This window comes from Phascolarctos cinereus, unplaced genomic scaffold (genome assembly GCF_003287225.1).
Source record: "Phascolarctos cinereus isolate Bilbo 61053 unplaced genomic scaffold, phaCin_HiC Scaffold_2;HRSCAF=192, whole genome shotgun sequence".
Lineage (NCBI taxonomy): Eukaryota > Metazoa > Chordata > Mammalia > Diprotodontia > Phascolarctidae > Phascolarctos > Phascolarctos cinereus.
The window spans coordinates 124593870-124619406 of NW_027555625.1; the positions used below are offsets into that span (position 1 = coordinate 124593870).

Below are 25537 nucleotides of genomic sequence, written 5' to 3' on the forward strand. Positions count from 1 at the left end.
AGTGTTCAATCTGATTCCAAGGTTGGAGAAGTTGTACAGTACCCAACAGGCATCCTGTAAGTAAGCAACTGTGGTTATTTAAGAATGGAATAATATTACTTTTTCCTTTCAATATTTTTGTCCAAGTAAAAGTTGTTAGCATATAAATATGTATTAATCAGTCAGGTGCAGATAACTTAACATTAAGTATTTCTTTTTGCCTAGTAGTACTGTAAAAAAATTCTTGAGATATTAAGGGTGCTATGAACAGTGAAAGTTTGGAAACTTTTGCTTTAAGATGAATGGTCTGATGCATTGTAGAGGAAATTTCCATGATGACAGATTCCTACCCTGATGCAACTACAGGACCCAACTTTCAAAAAATCTGTTACATTAATGAGCAGGAGAACTGGCCAATGAGGGCCCAGTCTTAGCGTGCATAGTAGGCTTTGTGGGCTTCCAGTTCCCGGGGATGCCTGGGGATCTGGCTGCTGGACAGGTATAAGGCAGGACATGCCCTCCTCTTCAGAGCATTCATGAGTATCCTGTGACAGTTTTCTGTCTATTGTTCAAGGTTTTGTTTTGTTTTGTTTTTAAATTAGCTTTTGAGCCAGAATTGAGTGTGCATACGAAAGGGCATGAGCGGACCAGAGGTAGGTATATTTTTTTTCCCTTAGTTGCCGTCAAGAGAAGCCTTTCTGCAAGCATTTAAGGCCATGGACCCTTGTCTCTCTGCCCAGGCTTGGAAGGTGACCTTGAACATGTTTTCTGTCTCGATTATATTTCATTCTTTCCTGCTCGTAGGTGAATGAGTATAGGAAACACATTGGACTAGGGCTAGGCCATGACCTTGTGAGCTAGAAAAGGGTAAAAAGGCCACGGATTATTAGGCTATGACTTGGTGAACTTTGAAAGAGGTGAAGAGCCTCCAGAGATCCAGGAACAGAAATCCATGCCAGAGTTTAGTGGCAGCCGAGCCCTGGGAGCAGGAACAGCGGAAGAGAGCGCTGATTGACCCAACTGGCCAGAGCATCAACCCAGCTGCTTTGGGGCTTGGCCACAGGCAGAGCCTCTCATTGGCCCGTTCCGCTTTACGCAGGTATTTTCCAAGAGTGGTGCTTACAGGTTGCTTCAAGAACACTTTCCAGGTAGAGGCATCAGTGTTCTTTGAAGTAGCTGAAATGCACATACACCAAGATTTAATTAATAAAAGTGGTATTTATGATAGGAAAGCACGAGAAATAAAGCAATGCCCATCAATCGAGGAATGGTTAAAGAAGTTGTACGTGAATATAATGGAAATTTCTGTGCTGTAAGAAATAATGAAAATGATAAATACAGAGAACGTGAGAAGACATATGAACTGATGAGAGTGAAACCAGGAAAACAAAATACACAGTTGTATATAGAGCATGTAAACAATAGCGTATATAGAAAGCACACACACAAGAAAGTGAATGCTGTGTACTTAATTACAATGACTAAATTTGTTCTCTCCCCCCGGCCCCCTCCCTCAAGAGATGAGAAAATACAACTCCCTCTCTTTTTGGTAGGACAGGGAAACTCTGACCTGTACTTTTCAAAACACATATACTTTGCAAATTCAATATTACATGGAAATGATCACAGAGCAGCATTTAAATGTTTCTCTATGTTTAATTAATATATAAAGGAATATGCACTTTATTGGTCTATTAAATTATATATGTATGCATGTATATGTTTGTATGTATATATGCATATATATGCACATATATTTTGATTTGAATGAAAACTTTTTTCACATTATCACACTAATTAGAATAGATTTATCATAGAGCTTCCCCCCCTCAATTTTACAGGTTTGAATTAAAGGCAATTGAATAATATTTTCTTTTTCCCGGTTACATGTAAAGACAATTTTTAAGATTCTTTTTTTAAGTTTGAGTTCCAAATTTTCTCCCTTCCTCCTCACCCCCCCACTAAGACAACAAACAATTTGTGTACAATCCTGTAAAACATATTTCCATAGAATTAAAAGCAATTTAAAAAAAATTGATTCCAAGAAGTTGAGGATGTCCAAACGAGAAATCTGCTTAGCTTCTCACCTTTAAAATAATTTTAAAGTATATGTCCCTATCCCACTCCTGTCAGGGAGAGAGTGGACCTCCAGGGGGAGCCAATGATCCACATTCATTTTTTGGGAAGCCTGGAAATTTGTGAAAGTGTGGGAAATTTGTGAAATCTAGAATATTAGAACTTTAAGAGGCTTGAAAATCCATGTAGTTTAACCCCTTCATTTTAATGAGAAAGAACCAGAAAAGGGGCAAGTAGGGGGACAAGAATTGATTGCTTAAAGTCACCAAGGTCTTAAATAGCAAAATCCCATCCTCTACTCCAAATCTGATGCTCTTTTCATAGAAAGAAAGAAAGAAAGAAAGAAAGAAAGAAAGAAAGAAAGAAAGAAAGAAAGAGAAGAAAGAAAGAAAGAAAAAGGAAAGAAAAGAAAAGGAAAGAAAGAAAAAGAGAAAAAGAAAGAAAGAAAAGAAAGAAAGAAAGAAAGAAAGAAAGAAGAGGAAAGAAAAAGAAAGAAGAAAGAAAGAAAAGAAAGAAAGAAAGAAAGAAAGAAAGAAAGAAAGAAAGAAAGAAAGAAAGAAAGAAAGAAAAAAAGAAAGAAAGAAAGAAAGAAAAAGGAAAGAAAGAAAGAAAGAAAGAAAGAAAGAAAGAAAGAAAGAAAGAAAGAAAGAAAGAAAAGGATTTGCTGATCCTAGATTACAGAAGTCATTATACTTAACAATATTATTAAGTTGCATTGCTCCTGCCAGGGCTTGAAAAATTAACAACAGTGCTTTTTAAATATCCTTTTTTTTTATTTTGAAAATAGTTTTATTTTTCCCCAGTTACATGTAAAAAACAACTTTTAACATTCATTTTTAAATTTTTGAGTTCTGAATTTTCTCTTCCTCCCCTCCCCACAGTAAACAATTTAATGTAGGTTATACATGTTCAATCATGCAAAACATATTACCATCTTTGTAATATGAAAAAAGACAGAGATCCAAAAAGGAAAAAAAAAGCCATGAAAAAAATACAGGAAAATATTATGGAAACATGAAAATATTATGAAACATGAAAAATATGCTTTGATCTGCATTCAGACTCCATCAGCTCTTTCTCTGGAGGTGGATAGCATTTTTCAGCATGAATCCTTTGGAATTGTCTTGGATCATTGTAATTGCTGAGAATAGTTAAGTCATTGATCATCCCACAATACTGCTGTGACTATGTACAATGTTCTCCTGGTTCTATTCACTTCACTTTACATAAGCTCATATAGGTCTTTCCAGGTTTTTCTGAAAGCATCCTGCTCATCATTTATTATAGCACAATAATATTTCACCATAACTTGTCCAGCCATTCCCCAACTGGTGGATATTCCCTCGATTTCTAATTCTTTACTGCCACAAAAAGAGCTGTTATGAATATTTTTATACAAATTAATCCATCCCCCCACCTTGTTTGTAATCTCTTTTGGGATACAGACCTAGCAGTGATATAGCTGGGTCAAAGTACACAGTTTGATAGCCTTTGGGCATAGTTCCAAATTGCTCTCCAGAATAGCCAGATCAGAACAACAGTGCTTTTGTGGCTTTTAGAATCTCAGATGCTTATATTAGAAGCCAGGATTTTATACACTAAGTTTTAGGATACTTGCAAATAAAGTTCTTCCCAGCCTTCCTTCCAGATTTCCATAGGCTGAATGAACTTTAAACAAAAACAAACATTTTCTACTGAACTCCAGATAATTTATAAATTGAGCATTCTCTTATAGAATTCAATATTTCCTTCTCTGGGTAAAAAAAATAGGATCAAAACAACAAAATACATTTAACAATAGAATTGGCACTGGTACAGGGGGAGTACGGCTCCCTCTCCCACTGAAGGGCACCAGTTCTGTGTTTCTGTTCATGCTGAGTTCAGTCCTGGAGGACCTTGACTTCTAAAGGTAGGGACAAGAATCTTTTTCTTGCTGTCTCTAGGCCTTCACCCTCCATTTTAGGGATCCAAGTCCCACAGTTCCATTCAAACACTTAAATCAGATTAGCTTTTACAAAGGAATATTTACTTCAGAAGTTTAATAAGAAGACACATACAGTCCCCATACACACTCCCAGTTTTGTTTTTTTTGGGGGGGGAGGGCAATAATCCTCTCAGTACCACCTCAGTGTCTAGGCAGAGGAAGGAGGTTAGTTTCAAAGCTCAGTTCAATTCCAACATGGCATTAATTCCATCAACTTCCAACTCCAAAGCCCTTCCTGGGTTTGCATTCAGGTACCCCAGCTCCTCAGGACTTTCCTGCTGGGATGGTAGTGACATCTAGTCAGGAATCCTGGGCTCCAAAGTCCTCATGGCTTAGACTCCCAGGTCCAGGTCTCTACTGCCAGCACCTAGAACTGAAAAGTACAAATGAAAGGAGACCAAAACCCCAAGTCCTATTTTCAGAGCCACATGCCCCAAGGGGAGAGGAAGATGGTTCTTCCCTATCCAGCTCATTGCATTTGTGAGTGGCTATGTCTTTCACCTCTCTTTCACAAGAGAGAGCAACTGTACACCAGTCAGGTAGATTTTAAGATGCAGGCAGTTTCAACTACACAGTCTTCTCCCAGAAGCAGGTTCCTTGGCATTTCCTGTGTAGAAAGCTAGGCTCCATCTTAGGTGACCTGGGTACATAGCAAAGCCCTGTTATGTTCCTGTTCATCTCTCTTGGGGGGATTGACACTGAAAACATGGAACATGCAACATTTTATAGGACTGCTAAATAGTCATCTCTTCACCTAGGCATTGCATTGTCCAAACAAGTTCAATAAAAGTCACATCTCCTAGCAAGTGAGGCCAGCTAGACTTGAACCAGGAACCCCTGAACTCCTGAGGTAGCTCCAGCCCCCAAATCCATCTCTGATCAATATTTGGTTTCCTATGCTCAGTGAATGTAAGAAGCATTAAGAAGTGACTAAGGGTCAGAAGTCAGAGGCTTGGGCTCTAGTTGCTGCATGTGAACAAGAGGTGTTGGGGTAGAGGAATGAAAGGATTCTGTTTCCCTGTACCATGACATGTCCAAGGGAGAACTGTGGAAGTCAGTGACAGTGACACCTTCACTCAATCCTTTTGCCAATCATAAATCATTTATGGAATGTAAGGTCTCCTGAGGGGAAAATGTCACATTATACCACACTGTGAAACAAATCATAGGTGTGCCTTCATTCATTTACTCATTTTCAGTGTATCGTGACATATTGGAGTTAACTTGTGCCTAGACAGCTGAATTTATAGATTATTTGCTCTTGATTTAACTTAACTAATCTGTATAAAAATAGACAAGTGGTTTAAAAAGATTCCTGCAAAGAAACTGAGGACTGAAAATAACATTAATAACGTGAGCAAAAGGGAGAAGTAGCATAGTGCCAATCAACCACATACCACCTCTGTGCAGCTAAGCGGCACAATGCAGATCACTCGGCCTGGAGTCAGGAAGACTGAGTTCAAATCTAACCTCAGGTATTTATTAGCTATGAGACCCTGGGCAAGTCATTTAACCTCTGCCTCAGTTTCCTTGACTATAGAATGGGGATAATAACAGCAGAGTTGTGAATATCAAACAATATTTGTAAAGAATGTAACAGTGTTTGGTACATCGTAGGTGCTTAATAAATGCTTACTCCCACTTTGCCTATCTGCTAGGCACCAGGAATACAAATGCAAAAACCCAAACAGAGATTATATTCCATGGAGGAGAAAGCATGTACATAAATAGACAGATTAAAAAATAAATTAAAAGGGGAAGACACTAACAGAAGAGGGAATCAGGAAAGGATTCATGTACAAAGTTGTCCTTGAGCTTGGCTTCAGAGGAAACCAGGAATTCTATATATTACCAAAAAAGTCCAGCAACAAGAGATAGAAAGAGAAGTGAGGTAGGGATGCACCCCAGGCAGCCAGGGCAAAGGAGAAGAGATAGCAGGACCGGAGCTAGAAAGGTCTGTTGGACCCAGGTTACGAATCCCAACTCAGTCAATTGACAAGCATTTATGAAGTGCCTATGAGGGAGTCAAACACTGTTCCTGGACCTTGGGGGTATCAATACAAGTAAAGAAAGAATCCCTAAGGAGTTTAGATTCTAAATGAAGGGCTGTAAATTTAAATAGAAGTTTGTATTTGGCTGTAATGTAAAAATAATAAATTGTGGTATATGATCGAAATGGAATATGTGCTATATACTGTGCTATAATAAATGATAAAAGCTCATTGATTTTAGAAAAACATGGATACTCATGCATGAAATAATGAAAGGTGAAATGAGCATGGGCTCTTCTCCATACCTGAAAGTCATTCTTCCTTCACCTCTATTTTAGCATCTCTAGAGGGGTATATAGGGTGTTTAGGAGGACAGCACCTCTGGTGTGAGGGCTGCCAAGCCCGTCCTTTGTATCTTTCACCCCAACTTTCACCTGTGGTTCCCAGAAGCTGTACTAGCATGCACAGGGGCCATGCCCAAGTAAAACCTTCTGAGCAAGAGGGCTAAACTTTGAGGATAATACAAGCTTTAAACCTGTCTTTGAGTTAGGGAGGTGTCTACTCCAAGCATATGAAGACCTCACCTGGCAATGGGTGTATGAGAACAATTTGTTCCAAAGACTATGAAAGTGGCTGAAGCAGGCACTGGGGAGAGTTTAGAGCTTGGTCAGATATAGAGGCCTCCAAGGTCATCCACTAAATGTTGGGCCATCTCTACTTGTCCTGACTTCTGTCTTGCCACTGGACTTTGATGACTGTGGAAGAGAGAAGGAGCCTGATGACTTTGCTTAATTCTGCCTCACCTAATTCCAATTTACAAACAAGTCAACACATCACCTTGTGGTGTCATTGATCCTCTTTGGAAACAAAGGATGAACAACTCATCTCAAAACCCTCACTTCAGACACCAACCCTTATACAAGGCCTTTCCTCATATCTCTAACTGCTAAACAAACAACAAAAAAAATTGCTTCAGGTTACCAAATTCAAATGAACTACATTTGCTTTTTAAGTATTTTCTAACAAAGAAAAAGAAGCTGTCACATTAATTTTTGTTGAGGTATTTTCTCCTCTAGGGCAGCGAGGTGGCTCAGCGGATAGAATACCAGGCCTGGAGTCAGAAAAACTCATCTTTGTAAGTTCAAATCTGGCTTAGATACTTACTACCTGTGTGACCCTGTCCAATTCACTCAACCCTGTTCTCCTCAGTTTCCTCACCTGTAAAACGACATGGAGAAGGAAATGGCAAACCACTCTAGTATCTTTGCCAAGAAAACCCCAAAATAGGGGCAGCTAGGTAGCATGGTGCATAGAGTACTGACCCTGGAGTCAGGAGGACCTGAGTTCAAATTTGACCTCAGACACATAACACTTGATACTTACTAGCTATGTGACCCTGGGCAAGTCACTTAACCCCAACTGCCTAAAAAAACACAACCCCAAAATGGAGTCAGCAAGCTTTGAATAGGACTGAACAAATTTTCTCCCCTCCTCCATTCCCTTGCATTTATTTGTTTGTTTATACTTAAATGTAAATGAGAGACAGAAGAGGCAGCATAGTGCAGGGGCTAGAGCTGGCCTCAAAGCCAGGAAGACCTGGGTTTTAGTTCTGACTCTTACTAGTCACTTACTAGTTGTATGATCCTGTTCGAATTGGTATTAAGGAGCTTCTTCACCTTGAGTTCCTTTGCCAATAAAATCACAGGTTCAAATCCTATCTTTATAGTTATATGTTGTTTCTTCCTGTATTGTTATATTACTAACATCTATCACTGGGCCTGGCAATTAAAGTAATGAGTAATTACCAATTTAATGACTGGTAATGAAGTACGAAATTAAACATTTGTTGATTGATCAATTTGAGAAACCTGATTAATGCTTTATTTTCAAAGTCCGTCCCACTCTGTAGGGAAAATAAGTTTTACTACCCTAATAAAATAGTAGGAAGAGAACTGAGCAGAATTCGAACCCAATTCTAGAATTCCATCCACAATCAATCATAGGGTTTTAGAGATGATCTACTCCAACTTCACTTTATTGCGTTTCTTTTTACGTATCAGTTAAATAATAATGCCGTCCTAGATCTTTTGCAATTCTGAAATGCCTCGTCTCCCGCATGTTATTTCCCCGCCCATTTTGTTCCCTTCTCCCGCCCAGTCCCTTCCTTATCCTGGGCTCCCTCCCATGGACTTACGGACTCCAGGCTTTTGCATCAGCCCGAAAGGGCACATGCGCAGTCTGAGTGCGGCTCACTGCGCATGCCTCGGGCCTTGACGCCACCCGCGGCTTGCCTTTTCTGGCTCTCCGGGACTCTGTAGGGAGCTGGGCGGGCGCCTCGGGGAGGGGGCGGGGATTGGCTCCGGCTTAAGCCCGGGGCCGCCCCAGAACTTAGCCCGGAGGAGGCGGACGACGAGGCGCTGGACTTAGCTAGCCTGCTGGGGACGATGTCTGGAGTCCCGGAGGCTGCAGCCAGGGACCCGGACGCGGCCGCGGACGCCGAGGCCCGCCAGGGGAAGCTGGAGTCTATGAGCCGAATCCCCCGGCTGCCGGTCCACGTGGAGAACCTGCTGGTGAGCGTGGGGAGCGGGGAGCGGCCGCTTTGTGTGGGCGGCCTCGGTTTCGGCCCGCGAGGCCTGGCGGTCTCCCTCCTTCCCTACTCGCCTCGCGTGGGATCCCGGAAAGGGAGGCCCATCTCAGGTCTTCACTCTCCCACACACATTGGAGGGAGGTTGGGAGGATCCTGGGGGCCTCCATGGCTTCCTCCCTTCGGCCTTTAGACCCTGCGAGCTGTCTAATCCTGCTCCTTCATTTTATTGGGAAATTTCGTTTAATTGGGAAACTGAAAGGGAAGGGGGCGGGGAGCGATTTGCCCCAGGCCCTCCTCTGGTCACATACCATCTTTTTCTCCCCTGAGTTGTTGATCCTCTTTTCTCATCCTCAAATTATTACTTGTCCAATTGATATAATGTGGTTTAATAAAGCTGACGTCTACATAGCAGCTTTAAAGTTTGCAAGTCGCTCTCTACTTACAACAACCCTGGGAGGTAAGGTGCTGTTATTATCCATATATTTTACAGATGAGTGCCCCAAGTTGGAGGATTTGAACTCAGGTCTGCATGACTCCAAGTTCATCACTATACCTTTCAGTAACCTCTGCGCACTTGTTTGCATCTTGATCTTAAGCAGTTTGTATTTCATAGAATCCCCTTACAAGCTCCACTTTCCTTTCCTCATCCCTTCGGCGTCTGGTGCCCTGCCTCATTGCCTTGTACTTAACTACTTTGTATATAGTTGTTTATAAACTTTATATTTTTGCTGTGTTTATTAACTGTGCATTTATGCTTGCTTATATTTTTGTGTGTGCTGGTCTTCCCCGTTACAATGTAAGTTCGTGGGGAGTAGGGATTTTCATTCTTGGTATTTGTATGGCCAGCAATTAGCAAAGTCCTCCAAAGTAGAAGATGCTTGATAAATACTTGATTGATTTTTGTTTTTTATTTTGTATTCTCCAGGGCATTGAACACTATTTTTCACACAAGCCCTTTAAGAAGTAATACTTTGAAGGGTTGTGAGGGTAAAATGGGATGTTGGTAAGAGTGTTTTGCAAACCTTAAAGAGTTACGTATGAATGCTATCTATTATTATTTGTACTTGATTAATTTAATGGCAGAGCTGAAACTCAAACCCTGTTTCTGTAGCCCTGGAATTCAGGGGCTCTTAATGTTCTAGGTGTGGGATTTGAAATTCTTAAGCATTGTACCGCTGTCTTAAATGTTCAACATCTAAGTAAAAAAAAATGAAAACAATTACTGTTCTTCAGGACCTTACATTTAGTGGGGGAAGGTAATCACATGGCTTTTCTGAGCCTCGCTTTTTCATCTCTAAATGAGGATGGTAATACTTATACTACCTACTTTGAAATGTCAGGAAAGCAATATATAAATAAGTTTTTATTATTTTCTAAGACTTTCAATAATAAGACATTTCCCAAATACAGTTCTACATTATTCCATTTTGGTCCCATTTCATTGTTCATCTGGACAGATAGTGCAGATCTGTCTGCCCTACATCTGCAGGTCTGTCAGCTGAATGAACTGGCTACCTTTTTTGTTATAGTTGTGTTAGATATAATAGTTGTGTTATAGTCTGGGCAATAAGTATTTTTCATGCATAAAGTTTTAACTTCAGGCCAATGATTTTTTTCACTGTGTCGTGTTACAGTTTCATTAGGCTTTCCTGTTTGAATTTTTTGTTCCTTAATAAGTGTATGTTAGGGATGATTAGTGGGTTAGTTATTTAAGATAGAAGGGAAATAATAATCTAGTATCTGGAGCCTTCTGTATGCTTTTAGTTGTAGTGGCTTTGCTACCACATAATTGTATGACCATAGGCTAGTCATAGTCTACGTCAGTTAAAAATAAGGATACTACTTGAATACTTATTTCACAGGGTTCTTGAGAGAAAAGTTATTTGCAAATATTAAAGGTACTATATAAACCTGAGGTGGTAGTAATTATTGTTAGCATCATAGAGTTTGGCCATGAAAGAAACATTAGATGTCTTCTAATACAATAACCTCAGTTTACAGAAAAGAAAACCTGAAACTCACATAGGAAAAGTAGGACAAGATCATAAAACTGTAAGGGACAAAGTCAAGATTTAAAACCAAGTTTTCCATTTCCAAATCCAGTGATCTTTCTATTGTACTAGCCTTCTACCTCAATTTCTTCTTGGAAGGACCGATTGAGGGTTTCAGAGAGAAGAATGTCTGAACTAAGAAGGTGTCAGTGTAGGGTAGATTCTTAAAGGTGGGGGAGTACTGTGAACTGTAGTTTTTTTTCTAACTGTATTTTACTTTAATTGTCTTCCTTCATGATCCTACTTATTTTATGCATTTAAAAGCACTATTCTGAGAAGGGGTCCATAGGCTTCACCATATTGCCATTCAGTCCATGACTGTGATCACCTTGTGTAGAAAAAGAAAAGAATTGGAGCAAGGTGTTCCAAGAATGGACTTGATTTAAAACTTGTCAACTGATTGGATATGATAGGGGAGGAACGGAAGAGAGCTCAAGGATGAGCCTGAAGGCTTGATTTAGCCTTTATCAGTAAACTTATTTTATCTCAAATAGAACCCAGAGAAGAAAACTTCAGTTATAAGTCAATTTTTATGTCTTTTCCCTTAAAAAAAAAAGGAAAGAAGAGTGTTTTATAATTATCTGAGGGCATGGGACCCTAAAATTGTTTGTTGCTTCTCTGTGACTATAGGCTATTTTTTTCTGTGGGCCAGTCACAGCATGGTAGAGGAGAAAAAGAAGTTGCTCCAGAGTCAGAGAATCCAGCTTCAAATCCTACCTCATAGTTATTACATATATGACTGGACAAGTCACTTAACCTCCTTGGCCCTCCTGGTAGGTTTCACTAGATGGTCTCTGAAATCTCTTCAACTCTACTCTCCATCACTTGGTAAACTTTACTATGTGCTTAAGGCTGAAGATACAAATGGGAGGGGGTGGGGAAGATGATCCTTGCCCTCCAGGAGCATACTGTATAATGGTGAAAGATCACACAAAAGAAAGCTGAAATAAGGGTAAAGGGCTTTGAGATGTTCAGTCAGTTTCTAGGGCATATCGGAAAAGTCAAACAAGTCCAAAAAGAGTGTTGCTGCTTGAGAAGTAAGGCTATGTCTGTCTCTTCTCCTTAATGCAGGAATTTATGGCTCTGCCCTCCAATCAGAGGGGCAGAGGGTACTTACTGATGGTGTGTGAGACATAAGGCTGATTGAATCTTGTAAGATGATGGCATTTCCCTATTTATGACAAGTTTACTGGGGGTCTTGGTAGAGAAGCCAAAGAGTCCAAAATGAATGCCACCAGAGTCCAGGTGGAAAATGAGATATCTGAGGGACATCTAGTTCTATAATCTCTTGATAGAACAAAAAAAAATGGTTCTCATTGAAAATTAATGAAAATACATTAAAATTCTGATTAAATTCAAGGGACTGTTCCAAATATTTTGTTTTTGATGTTTTTCTCCACTCTTGGTTGAAGTAATTGGACAGTCAGTTAATGACTGCGAAATCTTTCTAATACGTACTTTTTTGTTGTAATCATAGTTTGTGACAGGATATAGCCTTTTATAAGAACTGGGTATCACTAGTTTCTATTGCTTTCTGTTTCACTTCCTCTCTATTGACTCCTATTGAATATCACTCTTTATTTTGAAGCTTATTTTAGTTATCTACATCTCATTTTCCCATGCTTTTTTGCACTGCTCTTGTTTGTGCCTCACCACGCCAGGGTTCGAGAATATTTCTGAAGGCTGGATGAAGGAGTAGTTTTGTTTTTGTTTTTTTGTTAGGCAGTGGGGTTAAGTGACTTGCCCAGGGTCACACAGTTAAGTGTCACGTGTCTGAGGCTGGGTTTGAACTCAGGTTCTCCTGACTCCAGGGCCAGTGCTCTACCCACTAGGCCACCTAGCTGCCCCGAAGGAGTAGTTTTGCATTTAAATATTGATATTGTGTGGGTGGACTAGTGAACCTCTTCTCAGTCTTACTTGAATTATTGCTTTAGGAAAAACCTCAAAATACATAGAGAAATTATATTGAATTTTTTTTAATCAATTGTTGGTTACAAGTAATTTAACAGTTATCTTTTTTCCCCAGCCATCAAAAATAAAGATTAATTTAGAAGAGAATGTACAATACATGGCCATGAGAAGTAAGTTAAACATTGGTTAGTTTTGTTTACATGTTATCATTTGAATTTTACAGATTTAAACTGTGCATTGGGATTTTTAAAAGTGTGACTAAGACTGTTGGTAGGAAGTTAGATAAAGTGATTCTGGTTTGCATAGTATATTTGAACTTTATTGTCTATTGCCAGCTTAGAAGTAACGAGGTTAAAAATCCTAACCACTCATCACTATAAATATTTTTAAATTTAGACCTTATCTCCATTAATTTGGGGACTCCAGCTGTTCATCCTATAATGGGTAGAATCATAGATTTTCCAATCACTGGAATTAATCTGAATATGTGATGCACGGTGCTTATGACTGTAATGGATTAGAAAAGTTGGAGAGTGGTTTTGCAGTATTGCCATTTGAAGTATGGCAAAGTGGGAAAAAGAAAATCATTTAACCTCTGATCGGAATGACAGCTAAATTATTTTGAAACATCTAATCAAGATATATTAAGGGCATTTATCCTAGTAGAATATTGAAATTTAATGTCACTTGGCTGTTTTGTTCTATTTGTCCCAGGCTCAATAATTGATTTGTAGGACTGAGTATATAGAATGTCTTTTTCTTTGATCAAATATAGTTATACAAAGGAAATGTTTTTCTGAATGGTAAAGAATGTGCATAAATGTTTTATAAAGCTTATTACTAAGAAATGTGTTCTATTTTTTCAGAAGCACTAAGAGTGGCAAAACCTCGTTATGATGTATCTTTGGTTTATTTAACTCGTAAATTTATGGAGCTCATCAAATCTGCTCCTGGTGGAGTTCTTGATTTAAATGAAGTTGCAACAACATTGGGAGTACGGAAACGAAGAGTATATGACATCACCAATGTATTAGATGGAATTGACCTCATTCAGAAAAGATCTAAGAACCATATTCAGTGGATGTGAGTTGATTCAAGCTTTTCAACATTCTCCTTTAAATCATCATAGTACAATTAAATCTTTTTCAAGGAAACTAAACATATACAACATTTTAAAATTGTAATACAAATAAAAAAGTTTTATGTAGTAGGAAGGAATTTTAATTATTTATTTCTGTCTTAAACTGAGCTAGAGTGGTTAACTATTTAATGGTAGAGAACCTTAGAATCAGGAGCCATTATCATTGAAGTATTAGAGACATGAATTTTTAAGAGTCCTTTCATCATAGTTCAATAAACATCCATTATATTTTATTTGATTCCTAATTACTAAGGAAGAATTAGTTAAGGCTTCAAAACTAGATGGATACCTTGGAGAAGGTATTCAGTAGCGTAAAGGTAGGGGAAATAATAAATCAGTAAGATGAATGGTGTGTAAATCCTAGAGAGTGGAAATTTATAGAGAAAAAAGAAGAGGGCCTAGCACAAAGCCCTTGGGTACACTTAAACATAATAGGTTATAATTATCCAGCAAAGAAGACTGAGGAGCCAGACAGGATGAGTAGGTGGTCAATAATATCATGGTGCAGAAAGGTCAAAGTTGAGGACTCAGAAAAAGCCATTGGTCTTGGCAAATAAGAGGTCATTGGTAACCTTTGTTAGAACAGTTTCAATTGTGGAGTCAGAAGCCAGATTTTAAGGGGTTGAAAGGTGAGCTGGTAGTGAGGAGGGGGAGGCAACAAGTGTAGGTGTCTTTTTCTAGGAGTTTGGCTATAAAAGGGTAATACAGCTTTCATATAGTATCCTTAATACTTGCCCTCCCCTTCAAAGGCATTATTACCTGAATAACTTGCCAACATCTTGTTATTAAACAGAAATCCATTGTGACCTTAAAAAAAATCAGCCTTCAATTTATTCATTATTTACTAACACTAATTAAAAACATTTTTTTTTGAGTTTCAAATTCTCTCCCCTCCAACTCTTTCCCTATTGAGAAGGCAAGCAATAAGATACCAGTTATGCATGTGAAGTCATATCATGACCTTTTAAATAATTTAGGTTTATACCTGAAGTTGACTGGCACAGTAGATAGAACGCTGAGCCTGGAGTCAGGAAAACCCAAGTTCAGGTCTGGTCTCAGAAACCAGATAATAGCTGTGACCCCAGCCAAGTTACTTAACCTCTATCTGCCTTAGTTTCCTCAGCTATAAAATGGAGATAATATTATTCACCTCCAGGGTCTTGTGAGATCAAATGAGATAATATTTGTGAAGTGCTTAGCATAGTGCCTGGCATCTGGTAGGCACTTAAATGCTTTTTCTTCATTTCACTCTCATGGTAATAAAACTTGGAAGGAGTATGAAGTAGTCTTACGCTGTACTCTACAAATTAGGTCCGTATTAAAGTTTTGTCTCCAGTTTTGGTCACTTAAGTTTAAAACTCCTCTCCAGAATTTCTGTCCCTATTTTGTTGAGAGGTTTTCCCATGAGAATATGTCTTTTTATTTTGAATCAATGGAAAAATTCATTTTGTAGCCAAAATTTCTGAGATACCGTTGAGCAATTGTTTACTCTTTTTTGCTAAATGATCATTTTAATATTATTAGTTGCTATATGCCTATCATTGTATGTGAGTATAACACACACTGAAGATATTAACAGAATTTGGACAAGATAAAAAGAATTGTAAAAGTGTTAGTGAAACAGTAATCTGATTTGAAAATATTCTTTGTTAGCTTCTTGTATGTTTTATTTTTTCATGCTTTTTTTTTAAGTGGATCTGATCTTGGTGGTATTGGATCAAAAGTACCGCAGCAAAAGAAGATAAGGGATGAACTTACTGATTTAACAGCAATGGAAAAAGCTTTGGATGAGTTAATTAAGGATTGTGCTCAGCAGCTGTTTGAACTAACAGATGACAAAGAAAATGAAAGATATCCTTTATCATTAGCTATTAGAATTATTCTGTAGCCACTTAATTTGAGTAGTATTGTTAGCAATAAGACTTGATTTATATATCTTAGATGGAGAATCAAGCATTTAGCCATCGAAGTAAATGTAGGAAAACTTGTAGTTTTAACTCATACTACAACATTGCCTTTATAGCCTCATCAAATCAGGTTGGTGGGGACTCTGGGGGATATCCTCCACTGATATCTAAAAGTGGTGGTTACTGTTAGGGTTATTTCATCATTTATTTTTAATATTAAAACTGGTATGTTTTCATCCTAGAGTGTTATAAAATAGTCAAATACTTTTCTGTTTAGGTAACCCCCAGCTTACAAGTTGTGCTCCCAAAAATTTTATAAAGTAGTTATTTGGAACTAGGAATACATTTTCCTATAAGAACACTATAAATAGTGATTAGATTTCCAGACTGTTCAACTTAGCAAACATTTGTCAGACACCAGCTGTGCAAGGCATTGGACTAAGTTTTAAAACTAGCTCACAATTTTAATTCGTAATACAACCAAATAATACCTCAGTTCCTGGTTCCAGGAGGAAAGGACTGTGTCATTCTCCTTAACCTTTGTGCAGCCTTTGACACTGTTGAACACGCTTTCCATGATGCTTTTCTCTCTAGATTTTCAGGACACCACTTCCTCCAGGTTTTCTCCTGTCTATCTGAGTCCTCCTCTGTATCCTTAGCTGGATCCTCTAGATCATACCTTCTAACCAAAGGTGTCACTTAGGGTTATGTCCTAGGCCCTCTTTTCCCTCTATACTACTTCACTGTGAAATCTCATCAACTGCTATGGATTTAATTACCTTCTTTATGCTGATGATGTTCAAATGTACTTATCCTGCCTCAAACTCAGTTTCACATCTCTACCTTCTTTCAGACATCTCTAACTGGATGTCCAGTAGACATCTTAAACTTGGTATGTCCAAAATGGAATTTATTCTCTTTTTCCTTAAACCCTTCCCTCCTGCGTTCCCTAATATAATTGTTAAGGAACTTAGGAGTCATCCTGGTTTCCTTACTATCTCTTACTTCAAACCCTCTTATCCCCCTTATCCAAGCTGTTGCCAAGGCCTGTTCATTTCACCTTTACAACATTTCTTATATAAGCCCCCTTCTGTCCTCTGACACTGCCACCATTCTAATGCAGGCCATTATTACCTCAAGCCTGGATTATTGTATTAGCCTGCTGGTGGGTCTGCGTGCATCAAGACTCTTCTCATTCCAATCTATCTTCCATTCAACTACCAAAGCGATTTTCCTAAAATAAAGGTCTGATCTTGTCACTCCATTACTCAATAAACTCCAACGATTCCCTGTTGTATTCAGGATCAAATACAAAATGCTTTGTTTGGCATTCAAAACCCTTTATAACTAGGCCCCCTTCTATTTTTCCACTCTTCTTAATGCTTTAACTCCCCTCTCTGACATGTATTCTTCAATCCAGTCACACTGGCTTTCTGGTTGTTCCATGAACAAGACATTTTATCTTTAGATATTCTTTTTGGCTGTTTCCTGTGCCTGGAATTCTCTCCCTCTGCTCAGACTATTGACCTTTCTGGCTTCCTTTAAACCCTAACTAAAATCCCACCTTCTACAGGGAGCCTTCCCCAACCCCTCTTAATTCCAGTGCTTTCCCTCTGTTAATTTTCTACTATTTATCCTGTATGTAGCATGCATGTACCTTGCATGTTGTCTCTCCCATTAGATTATAAATTCCTTGAGAGCAGCACTGTCTTTTGCCTCCTTTTGTATCCTCAATGCTTAGCACAGTGCCTGGAACATGGTAGGTGCTTAAATATTTATTATTGATTCATTCATTATGTAACAGAAAGTGTTATTTCTTGTTTGATTATTAATGGGCAGAAGTTTGACTTGCTTCATCTCTTCTGAGTTTTAATACTCTTCTCTTGGCTCTCCAGTGCTTTTTTGCCTTTCCTTAGACCCACACTGGGTGTGCCTCACATTGACATCTTCCCATTCAGAATTCATATTTACTAACTAGAATAATCAGAGGTAAGCGTTAGGAGAAAAGTAGTCTGAGCTAATTCATACTGATTTGTGTATTGCTGCTGGCTCTCAATCTTCCATCATTTTTTTGAATTCACCCTGAGGAATATTCCGTGCTGGAATTTCTAGCAGTGAGGTGGTGCAGTAGATAGAGCACTGGGCCTGGAGTCAAGAAGATCTGAGTTCATGGGGCATCTAGGTGGCGCAGTGGATGCAGATGGCCCTGGAGTCTGGAGGACCTGAGTTCAAATTCCGCCTCAGACACATTACACTAACTGTGTGACCCTGGGCAAGTCACTTAACCCTGTCTACCTCAGTTTCCTCATCTGTGAAATGACCTGGAGAAAGAAATGGCAGACCACTCAGTATCTTTGCCAAGAAAACCCCAAATGAAAAAGAAAGTAAACCAAGAAAAAATAAAAGAAAGAAAAAGAAAACCCCAAATGAGGTCATGAAGAATCATACATGACTGAAATGACTGAACAAATCAAAATAAAATAAGAAATAACAAGGTAAAATGAAAAAATTTAACCAGTACTGTCTCCTTTAGTGTGACAAGAGTTCTTTACTAGGCCCAACTCCCTCTACTTGCTATCTTAATCCTTATCCTCTCCTATCTTCCCTGGAAGCCTGGTCTTTTAAAATCTCTTCCTCTTTTCACTCTCCTTACCCACCAGTTCCTTCTTTACTGCCTACAAATATGATTAGCTCTTGTATCTTTTACAGCCAGCCCCCTAGAAAGGAGTTATCTGCATTTCCTTGCCTGCTACTTAATTCTCAGTCTTGCAGTCTGGCTCTTGATGTTAGCTTTCAATTAAAACTATTCTCTTCAAGGTTACCAGTGATCTCCTAAGTGCTAAAGGCAATGGATTCTTTTCAGTTGATTCTACCTGACCCCTCTGCAGTTTCTGATGGTGTCAATACTTCTTTCTCTTGAATACTTTTTCCTTTGGCTCTGTGACATTGCTCTTTTTTTAAAAAATTTATTTGTTTTTCATTTTCACCATTCACTTCTATAAGATTTTGAGTTCTAAATCTTCTCCCCCTCCTCAAGATGGCATGCAACCTGATAAAGACTGTACATACACGTTCATATAAAACATTTTCACATTAGTTGTGTTATAAGGAAGAATTAGAACTAGTGGGAGAAAACATGATAAGAACAAACAAAGAGCAAATAGTATGCTTTGATCTGCATTCAGACTCTGGTTTTTTCCTGGATGTGGATAGCATTTCCCATCATGAGTCTTTTTGGAGTTGCATGGCACTGCTCTTTTGATGTTTTACATGTCTGACTCTTTCTTTTCAGTATCCTTTGCTGGATCATCATCCACTTCTTACCCTTTTCTGTCTTATTTCGTACTATTCCTCTTCACAGCGCTTCACAGCACTCTATAGATGAATGAAAAGAAGTTTTTGTGTTATGTGAAGCACTGAGCTCAGTGCTGAGTATGCACATTGAAAAGTAAGACAGCTCCTGTTCTGAAGGCCCTCATATTCTAACAGAGGAAGACACTACAGGCAGCATCCTCAGATGATAATACAGCTTCTTAAATATTGCTTCCAATAATAAACTTATATCTGTTTCTGTTGAACCATTTGATAATGAAAAAGAAACAGGTCCATTGAGGTTATAAGTGACTTGTCTCAGGTCATACTTAGGTGCCAGAGCTATAATCCTCACACCTCAAATCCAACAGTCTTTCTGCTGCATACCAGTTCCTTCCTAAAGTAGAAAACTTTTGGTAGCCTCGTTAAAATGCTATTATCCCCTTATATGTTTTAATGTTTATTTCTAAATATTTTGTTTACATTACTAACCAGCAAAATATTTTAGCATAATCTGTATTAAAAAGAAACCTGGAGCTAAAGTAAATATTGAAAAACAGCCTTGTAGGGAAATATGTGAGTGTATTGGTTTGGCCGAAACCTCCACTTTTTTCACTCTAGGTTATTAATTTAGCTCACATAAGTTAAGAACTGCCTAGATTTGCATTATGAAGCATTTATTACTGGTGATCTCTTAATTGCTTTTCAGCTAGTAAGTATGTTTCTTAATTTAGAGATTCCTTGACTGATTTATACATTAGCATATGTGACCTATCAAGATATCCATAGTATTCAAGCTTTCCATGAACAGATTGTTATTGCAGTCAAGGCTCCAGAAGAAACCAAATTGGAAGTGCCAACTCCTAAAGAAGTAGGTAGTACTTTAAATGTATTTGTTTATAAGTTTCATTTTAAGAAAGTCTGTTTTATAAAAAGAAGTCTCACCATACTTTTCTCTTTTAAACTGTATGTAACACCATTCCCTTCACCCTGAACTTGTTAAATAGACTTGATTTATAAGTAATAGTGGTGCATTTTGATAGGATTTGTTGGAGCCTCTTTTATAGTGTATAGAGTGGTAATAGCATTGTATTAGATATTTTACCTTTCTTGCCTGTCAAGAGGAACTTTAAGCTAAAGTCATAGTCTTTACAGTGATGGGAGGCATCCATAATATATAGTACTTTGGATCTATGATCTTATCGATGTGGGTACTCCCTGTGCCAGTACAAATCACATTCCATTCACACCTCATCCTGTGTGATCCTTGTCCATGTCTTCTCCTTAATCCTCCAAAGATGATAAACTCTACCCTTCTCCTAGGATTGTTTTTTTTTAAACATTCTGTGGGAATCAGTGCAGCCCTTGGGCTACCAAAATATATCTTCACTTTTTAGCATTCCCAGGACCTTTGTTAGAGTCATGTGAAAGTTAAATTTCAATTTTATACGATATTAACAAAAAATACAAAGACTTCCATGGAAAGGACCTGGAAAGGGAGCAAGGAAAACAAGTACTGAAGAGCTGTGTATAGTATCTTCTTTTGACTCACCTGGTTCATACAAGCATACCAGACTCCTCCTGGATACGAGCACTGTGCTAGAATTCAAATGAGAGTCGGTCTGGATGAGCTCTTAGGGAAGGTATGCTTAAATTAAAACCAAGATGCAGACTGGTAAATTGAAACCTGAAATAGCCTTAGACATGCCTTCTAGTAATGGGAGAACTTAGAAATAGGACAAAAAATTAGGATGTGAGATCCTCTGCTATGCTGCATCTCACTGCAACTCACTTTGTGTTGTGAACACAGTGAAGGGCAGCGCGGGAGGGAGGAATGCCATCTGTGTTGTCTAGACCGGGCCTAACAGACATCCCCAGAGAACCAGGTAGGGGTTTCAATTCCAACTGTCAACATGTTGCTTTTTATGTATGTAACATTACCATTTTATTAATGTGCTAGAGCCATATTTCTCATGTGGATGTTTTGTAACATCCTTTGAACTCTTATGAGTAGACCAACAAAATATGTGTGTTTGTGGAAGTGTGATCAACCTGCATGGGAAAAAATGGAAACTGCCTTTTTAATGAGGACTATACTTGCTTGATTACAATTGAGAAAAATACAGAGATTATTTTCAACTGTATTGCTTTCTCAAGAATTGACTATCATTGGGGGGGGGGGGAGTAGGGAATGGTTATATGCCTAGTATTATATGAAGAGGCAGCATTTTAAATAACCTTCAGGAAATGCAGTGTGGTACAGTGGAAAGAACCTGGGCTTTGGACTGAGGAATGAGTTCAGAATTATAGTTCTTCTGCTGGCCATCTGTGGTACCTTGGGAAGGTCGCTTAACTCTCTGGGCCTCAGTTTTCTCATCTGTAAAATGATCGGGGTAGAGTTGGACTGGATATCTTTTAAGTTCCTTGGCAGCTCTAAATTTATGATCCTGTGTGACTCATTATTTAACATTATTTGATGACCTAGGTGCTAGACGTTATATTAAATGCTCATATTTTCCCCCAAATCATTAAATTAACATGGTATTAGAAATCCGAGCAGTTAAGACTTGGTAGATTTTTTTCTTTCAAGATTCTTGTTCAGGTGTGAGAGAGGTAGTCCCTATAGAGTTTACCTCATAATCACTCGAAAACATTAGGCTGATAGTCTTGCTTTGTGGTCTTCCAGCTTAGACTAATTAAGAATTCTCATTCTTCTCTAATCTATAAAACGTTAGGCTCTTGGTTTCTGTTTTCTAGATTCATTAAGTTCAAGTAAAAGACTTAAGTAGAGAGAAACAGGGTTTTAAGTAATTAAATTTTTATACTTTGGCTCCAAACCTTTTACCCCTCAGTATCATGTGCCTGACCACTTTGCTACCTGACTAGTTGATTATATCTTTTTCAGTCTCCACCAAATTTTTCTCAATTATTTAATGATAAAATAAGGTATAAATTCAAACTTTCAGGAAGCTTTGCAAAACTTGACTGTCCTAGTGAATGAAGCAAAGATGGTTAATGGATTTTTCTCATTCATGTTTATATCCTATGTTTCTTTCAATAGGACTGTATAACAGTACATATAAAGAGCACAAAGGGACCTATTGATGTTTATTTGTGTGAAGTGGAACAAGATAACATAAGTAACAAAACATTTGAAGAAATGAGCACTACCTTATCTGAAAGTAAGTCTGCAGTTCATCCTGATCAAGGTAAATATAGAGATTATGGGGGAATAATTGTTTTTAAAAAGTACTAGGTCATGAAGAAATATTTTTTGCCTCACTGAAAGTCAAATCCAACATTTTTGATCTATGCAATGAAAGTATTATGAGTGTTCTGCAGTTTGGAAGAGATATTTTGAAAAAGTTAGATGAAAAGCACAGTACAATTTTATATCTTAACCGTACTTGTTCATTGGCTGCTATTGTACAATTGGAAATGTATTGTTATGGGAAGACTTTATTTTAAATGGAAGAAATGATTAGTTGTCTTACTCTAGAGGTTTTCCTGTTCTTGTCTGCCCTTTCTTCTCAGTGGGTGAAATAACACCCTTCCTTTTCAACCATTTAAAATTCACAAGAACTGAAAAAGTCAGAAAATTCCGAGATAGTTTTAAACGAATTATTTAAATTCTCAGAAGCCTTCCCTTCTATTTTTGGATTGACAGCCTTTGTTTTTGAGCCATCTTTGGTGCAACAAAAAGAGATCTGATTAGGACTTTCATCCTCTGGATGCTGGCTTCTCCTAATCAGCCATTTATTAGCTACATAACTTTACTAATTCAAATAGATCACTTAACCCTGTTGAAACTTGTTTGTTCTTCTTCAAGAAGAGTATAATAATGCCTGCCCTTCCTGTTTCATTAGAGGCTCAAAATAAAAAATATATCCTAACTTTGGAAACACTAAAAGATTATACATGTATAAAGCTCATTTTTTTCTTTTCCTTCTGACTGGATCAGCATGGTACAGTAGAAAGAGGACTGAATTTGGAATCAAGAGATCATATGTTCAATCCTGTCCTGGCTCTATCATTTGCTGCTCTATGACCCCGGGCAAGACACTTTTCTGGGCTTCAGTTTCTTTAGCTGTAAAATTAAAAAGTTGAACTAGAGCACCTCTGATGAACCTTTCAGTTCTAGGTCTATGATTCTTTGCATCTGAGCAAGACAAAGGGAAGTAGGACAAGGGTTCTTAACATTTTTTGTGATACACCCTTTTGACAGGTTAAGCCTATGGATTCCTCAAGTATAAATGTTTTCAAATGAGTAAAATACATGGCATTTCTAGGGAAACCAATTATTTTAATAGTTATCAAAAATATTTTTTTAAAATATAGTCCAAAGATTTTGTTTACAGAAAAGCTCGACCATTTTTCATTTACCTTACACATATTTATAGTTATCGAATTTTTATCTTTATCTTTTCATTTATTATTTATTTATTTATTTTTGCTAGTTATCTTTAATCATAAGATTGTGTTCCAGAGGGGCAGATCATGATACTGACTTGTTGAATAAACTTAGACTAAACACTACCCCTTTATTATTACCTTTATGAAGAAATTTGATATGTTTCAGTTCTCCTAATGAAAGCTGCTATGAAAAAAATGTTATATTAACTCCTTCCAATTTTAACTTTAAGAAACCATTTGTGTTCCTTGCACAAAATAGTCATAATCCCCCATCTCCTTTTTTAAGTGTCTTCATATGGGAAAAGCTGTCATTATTGTCAAAACTTTACTTTCAGTAAGTAAAGTAAATCACTTTATTAAATGAACCGCTTAAGTATGCCATTTTCCTTTTACTCTTTGGGTTAGCTATGTTATATCTGCTGCCTCTTCTATCCATGTTGTTCAGTTGTTTTTAATCCTGTCCGACTCTTACTGATCTCATTTGAGGTTTTCTTGGCAAAGATACTGGACTGGTTTGCTATTTCCTTCTACAGATCATTTCACAGATGAGGAAACTGAGGCAGACAGGGTTAAGTAACTTGCCCAGGGTCACACAGTAAGCATCTGAGGCTGGATTTGAACTCGTGTCCTCCTGACTCCAGTGTTGGAATTCTGTCTGCTGCCACCTTGCTGCCCCATGGATGGTTATTGATTGAAGCCACAAAAACATGGTCATCAGGACCAGCAGATTTATTCTACTGCCATAATCACCATCCTTCCTTCTCTAAATCAGTGTACTCACCTCCTCGAGTAATGAGGCTGAGGGAAAATTAGTTGGTAAAATCAAATCGTTTTAATTGTTTTAAGGGTGATTTTAATTGTCAGTCAAACAAGGAATTGTAAATACTGTTACTGGACTTAAATGTATTAGTGAAGGGAAAATCCAGTATGTAGCTGCTAGTCTGGCCATTAAGCATCTATATGCCAGGCACTGTGCTAAGCACTGGGGATACAAAGAGACAAAAAGACAGTCCCTCCTCTCATAGTAATTTCAAAGATCATCCCATATTTTGGTGTTTGATTTAGGAATTTTCTATCATACCTAATTTAGAAAGCTATTTTTAATGTTTGAGGTTTGTCTTTTATTGCATTGCATTCAGATTTAAAATGGTCATGAGAGTTATTTTTTTCCACCTTAAAAAAAAAGCAGATTTTGTACCAGTGATTTCCAAAGGTGTTCATTTCGCAGGCATGAAATTTGTCTTTTTTTTCCCCCTTCCCTTTTCCCAATTGAAAAACACGTTCTAGCTTGTTATGTTTATTTCTTTGTAGAAGGAAATCCACAGCAAAGTGAATCAGATGAAAAAATTCACCTGAATTGTCTTGAACATTAAAACTCAGCGCTTTTTGTCAAGTTGGCTTAATTTCGTCTGTGGTGAGATTTGCTTTTCAGTTTGGACTTAAAAAAAAAATCAGTCATTAAGGACTTCTGTGCCCACTTTGATATTAACGTTAAGTCCAATAGTTTTAGTAGTTGTCCTGTAATACATTTATGTCAACTTATGGTGAAAAAATGGCTCATTTTATAAACAGTTATGAAAGTGTAATTTGGCATTTACTTAAGTGACACAAGGACTTTCTGTAGAAAAAATTTCACAAAAACAATCTTTTAGAGCATAAGTTTGTTACTACTAAAACATTTGGACTAATCTGAAATTGAAGAACACAGTATATCATTAACTTCTTTCTTTACAATGCAGAATATGTACGAAGTGAAATTATGCTTTACATCATGTGAGTACTGTTTGCATTGTGTGCAGTCAGCTGTTTAAATAATAAGGATGTACACGATAAAATTAAATGTGAATACTCCTGTATATATTTGTATAATGTTTAGATAACTCATGAAAAATGTGAAGCATACATAAAATTTTCACCTTGTACAGCATAAAATAAAAATGTAAATATGAAAAGTAATTCATTCATTTGATTTTTGTGGGTTTTTTTCTGATGTATCCAACAGAACTTCAAAATCACTTATTTAGGTACAGAGAAATGTGAGTTTCAAGGAATTCAGTGAGTTGAAAGGGACCCCTAGTTTAACAGCAGTTACACCCCCCACACCCCCCCTTCAAGAAGTCATATGATCTCTTTTATGCATCTGCTTGAAGACTTCTAGTGATGAGAGTTCAGATTCAAATGGTTA

At 37.7% G+C, this 25537-nt stretch overlaps 1 protein-coding gene across 5 annotated transcripts; it reads left to right on the forward strand.

Moving 5' to 3' along the window:
* Positions 1-8295: 8295 nt before the first annotated feature.
* On the forward strand, positions 8296-25308 carry E2F6 (E2F transcription factor 6). Of its 5 annotated transcripts, XM_078149567.1 has the most exons (8): positions 8528-8600; positions 11299-11441; positions 12695-12749; positions 13446-13662; positions 15413-15571; positions 19696-19810; positions 22001-22148; positions 24664-25308. In XM_078149567.1, exons 2-8 carry the CDS (start codon positions 11328-11330, stop codon positions 24723-24725), a joined length of 870 nt encoding a protein of 289 aa, XP_078005693.1. In that variant the 5' UTR covers positions 8528-8600; positions 11299-11327; the 3' UTR covers positions 24726-25308. The 5 variants fall into 5 exon arrangements, with proteins under 5 accessions (XP_020840959.1, XP_078005694.1, XP_078005695.1 ...); XM_020985300.2 differs by lacking the exon at positions 11299-11441 and having other exon boundaries at positions 8296-8600; XM_078149568.1 differs by lacking the exons at positions 11299-11441; positions 24664-25308 and adding an exon at positions 23886-24657 and having other exon boundaries at positions 8296-8600.
* Positions 25309-25537: the final 229 nt, after the last annotated feature.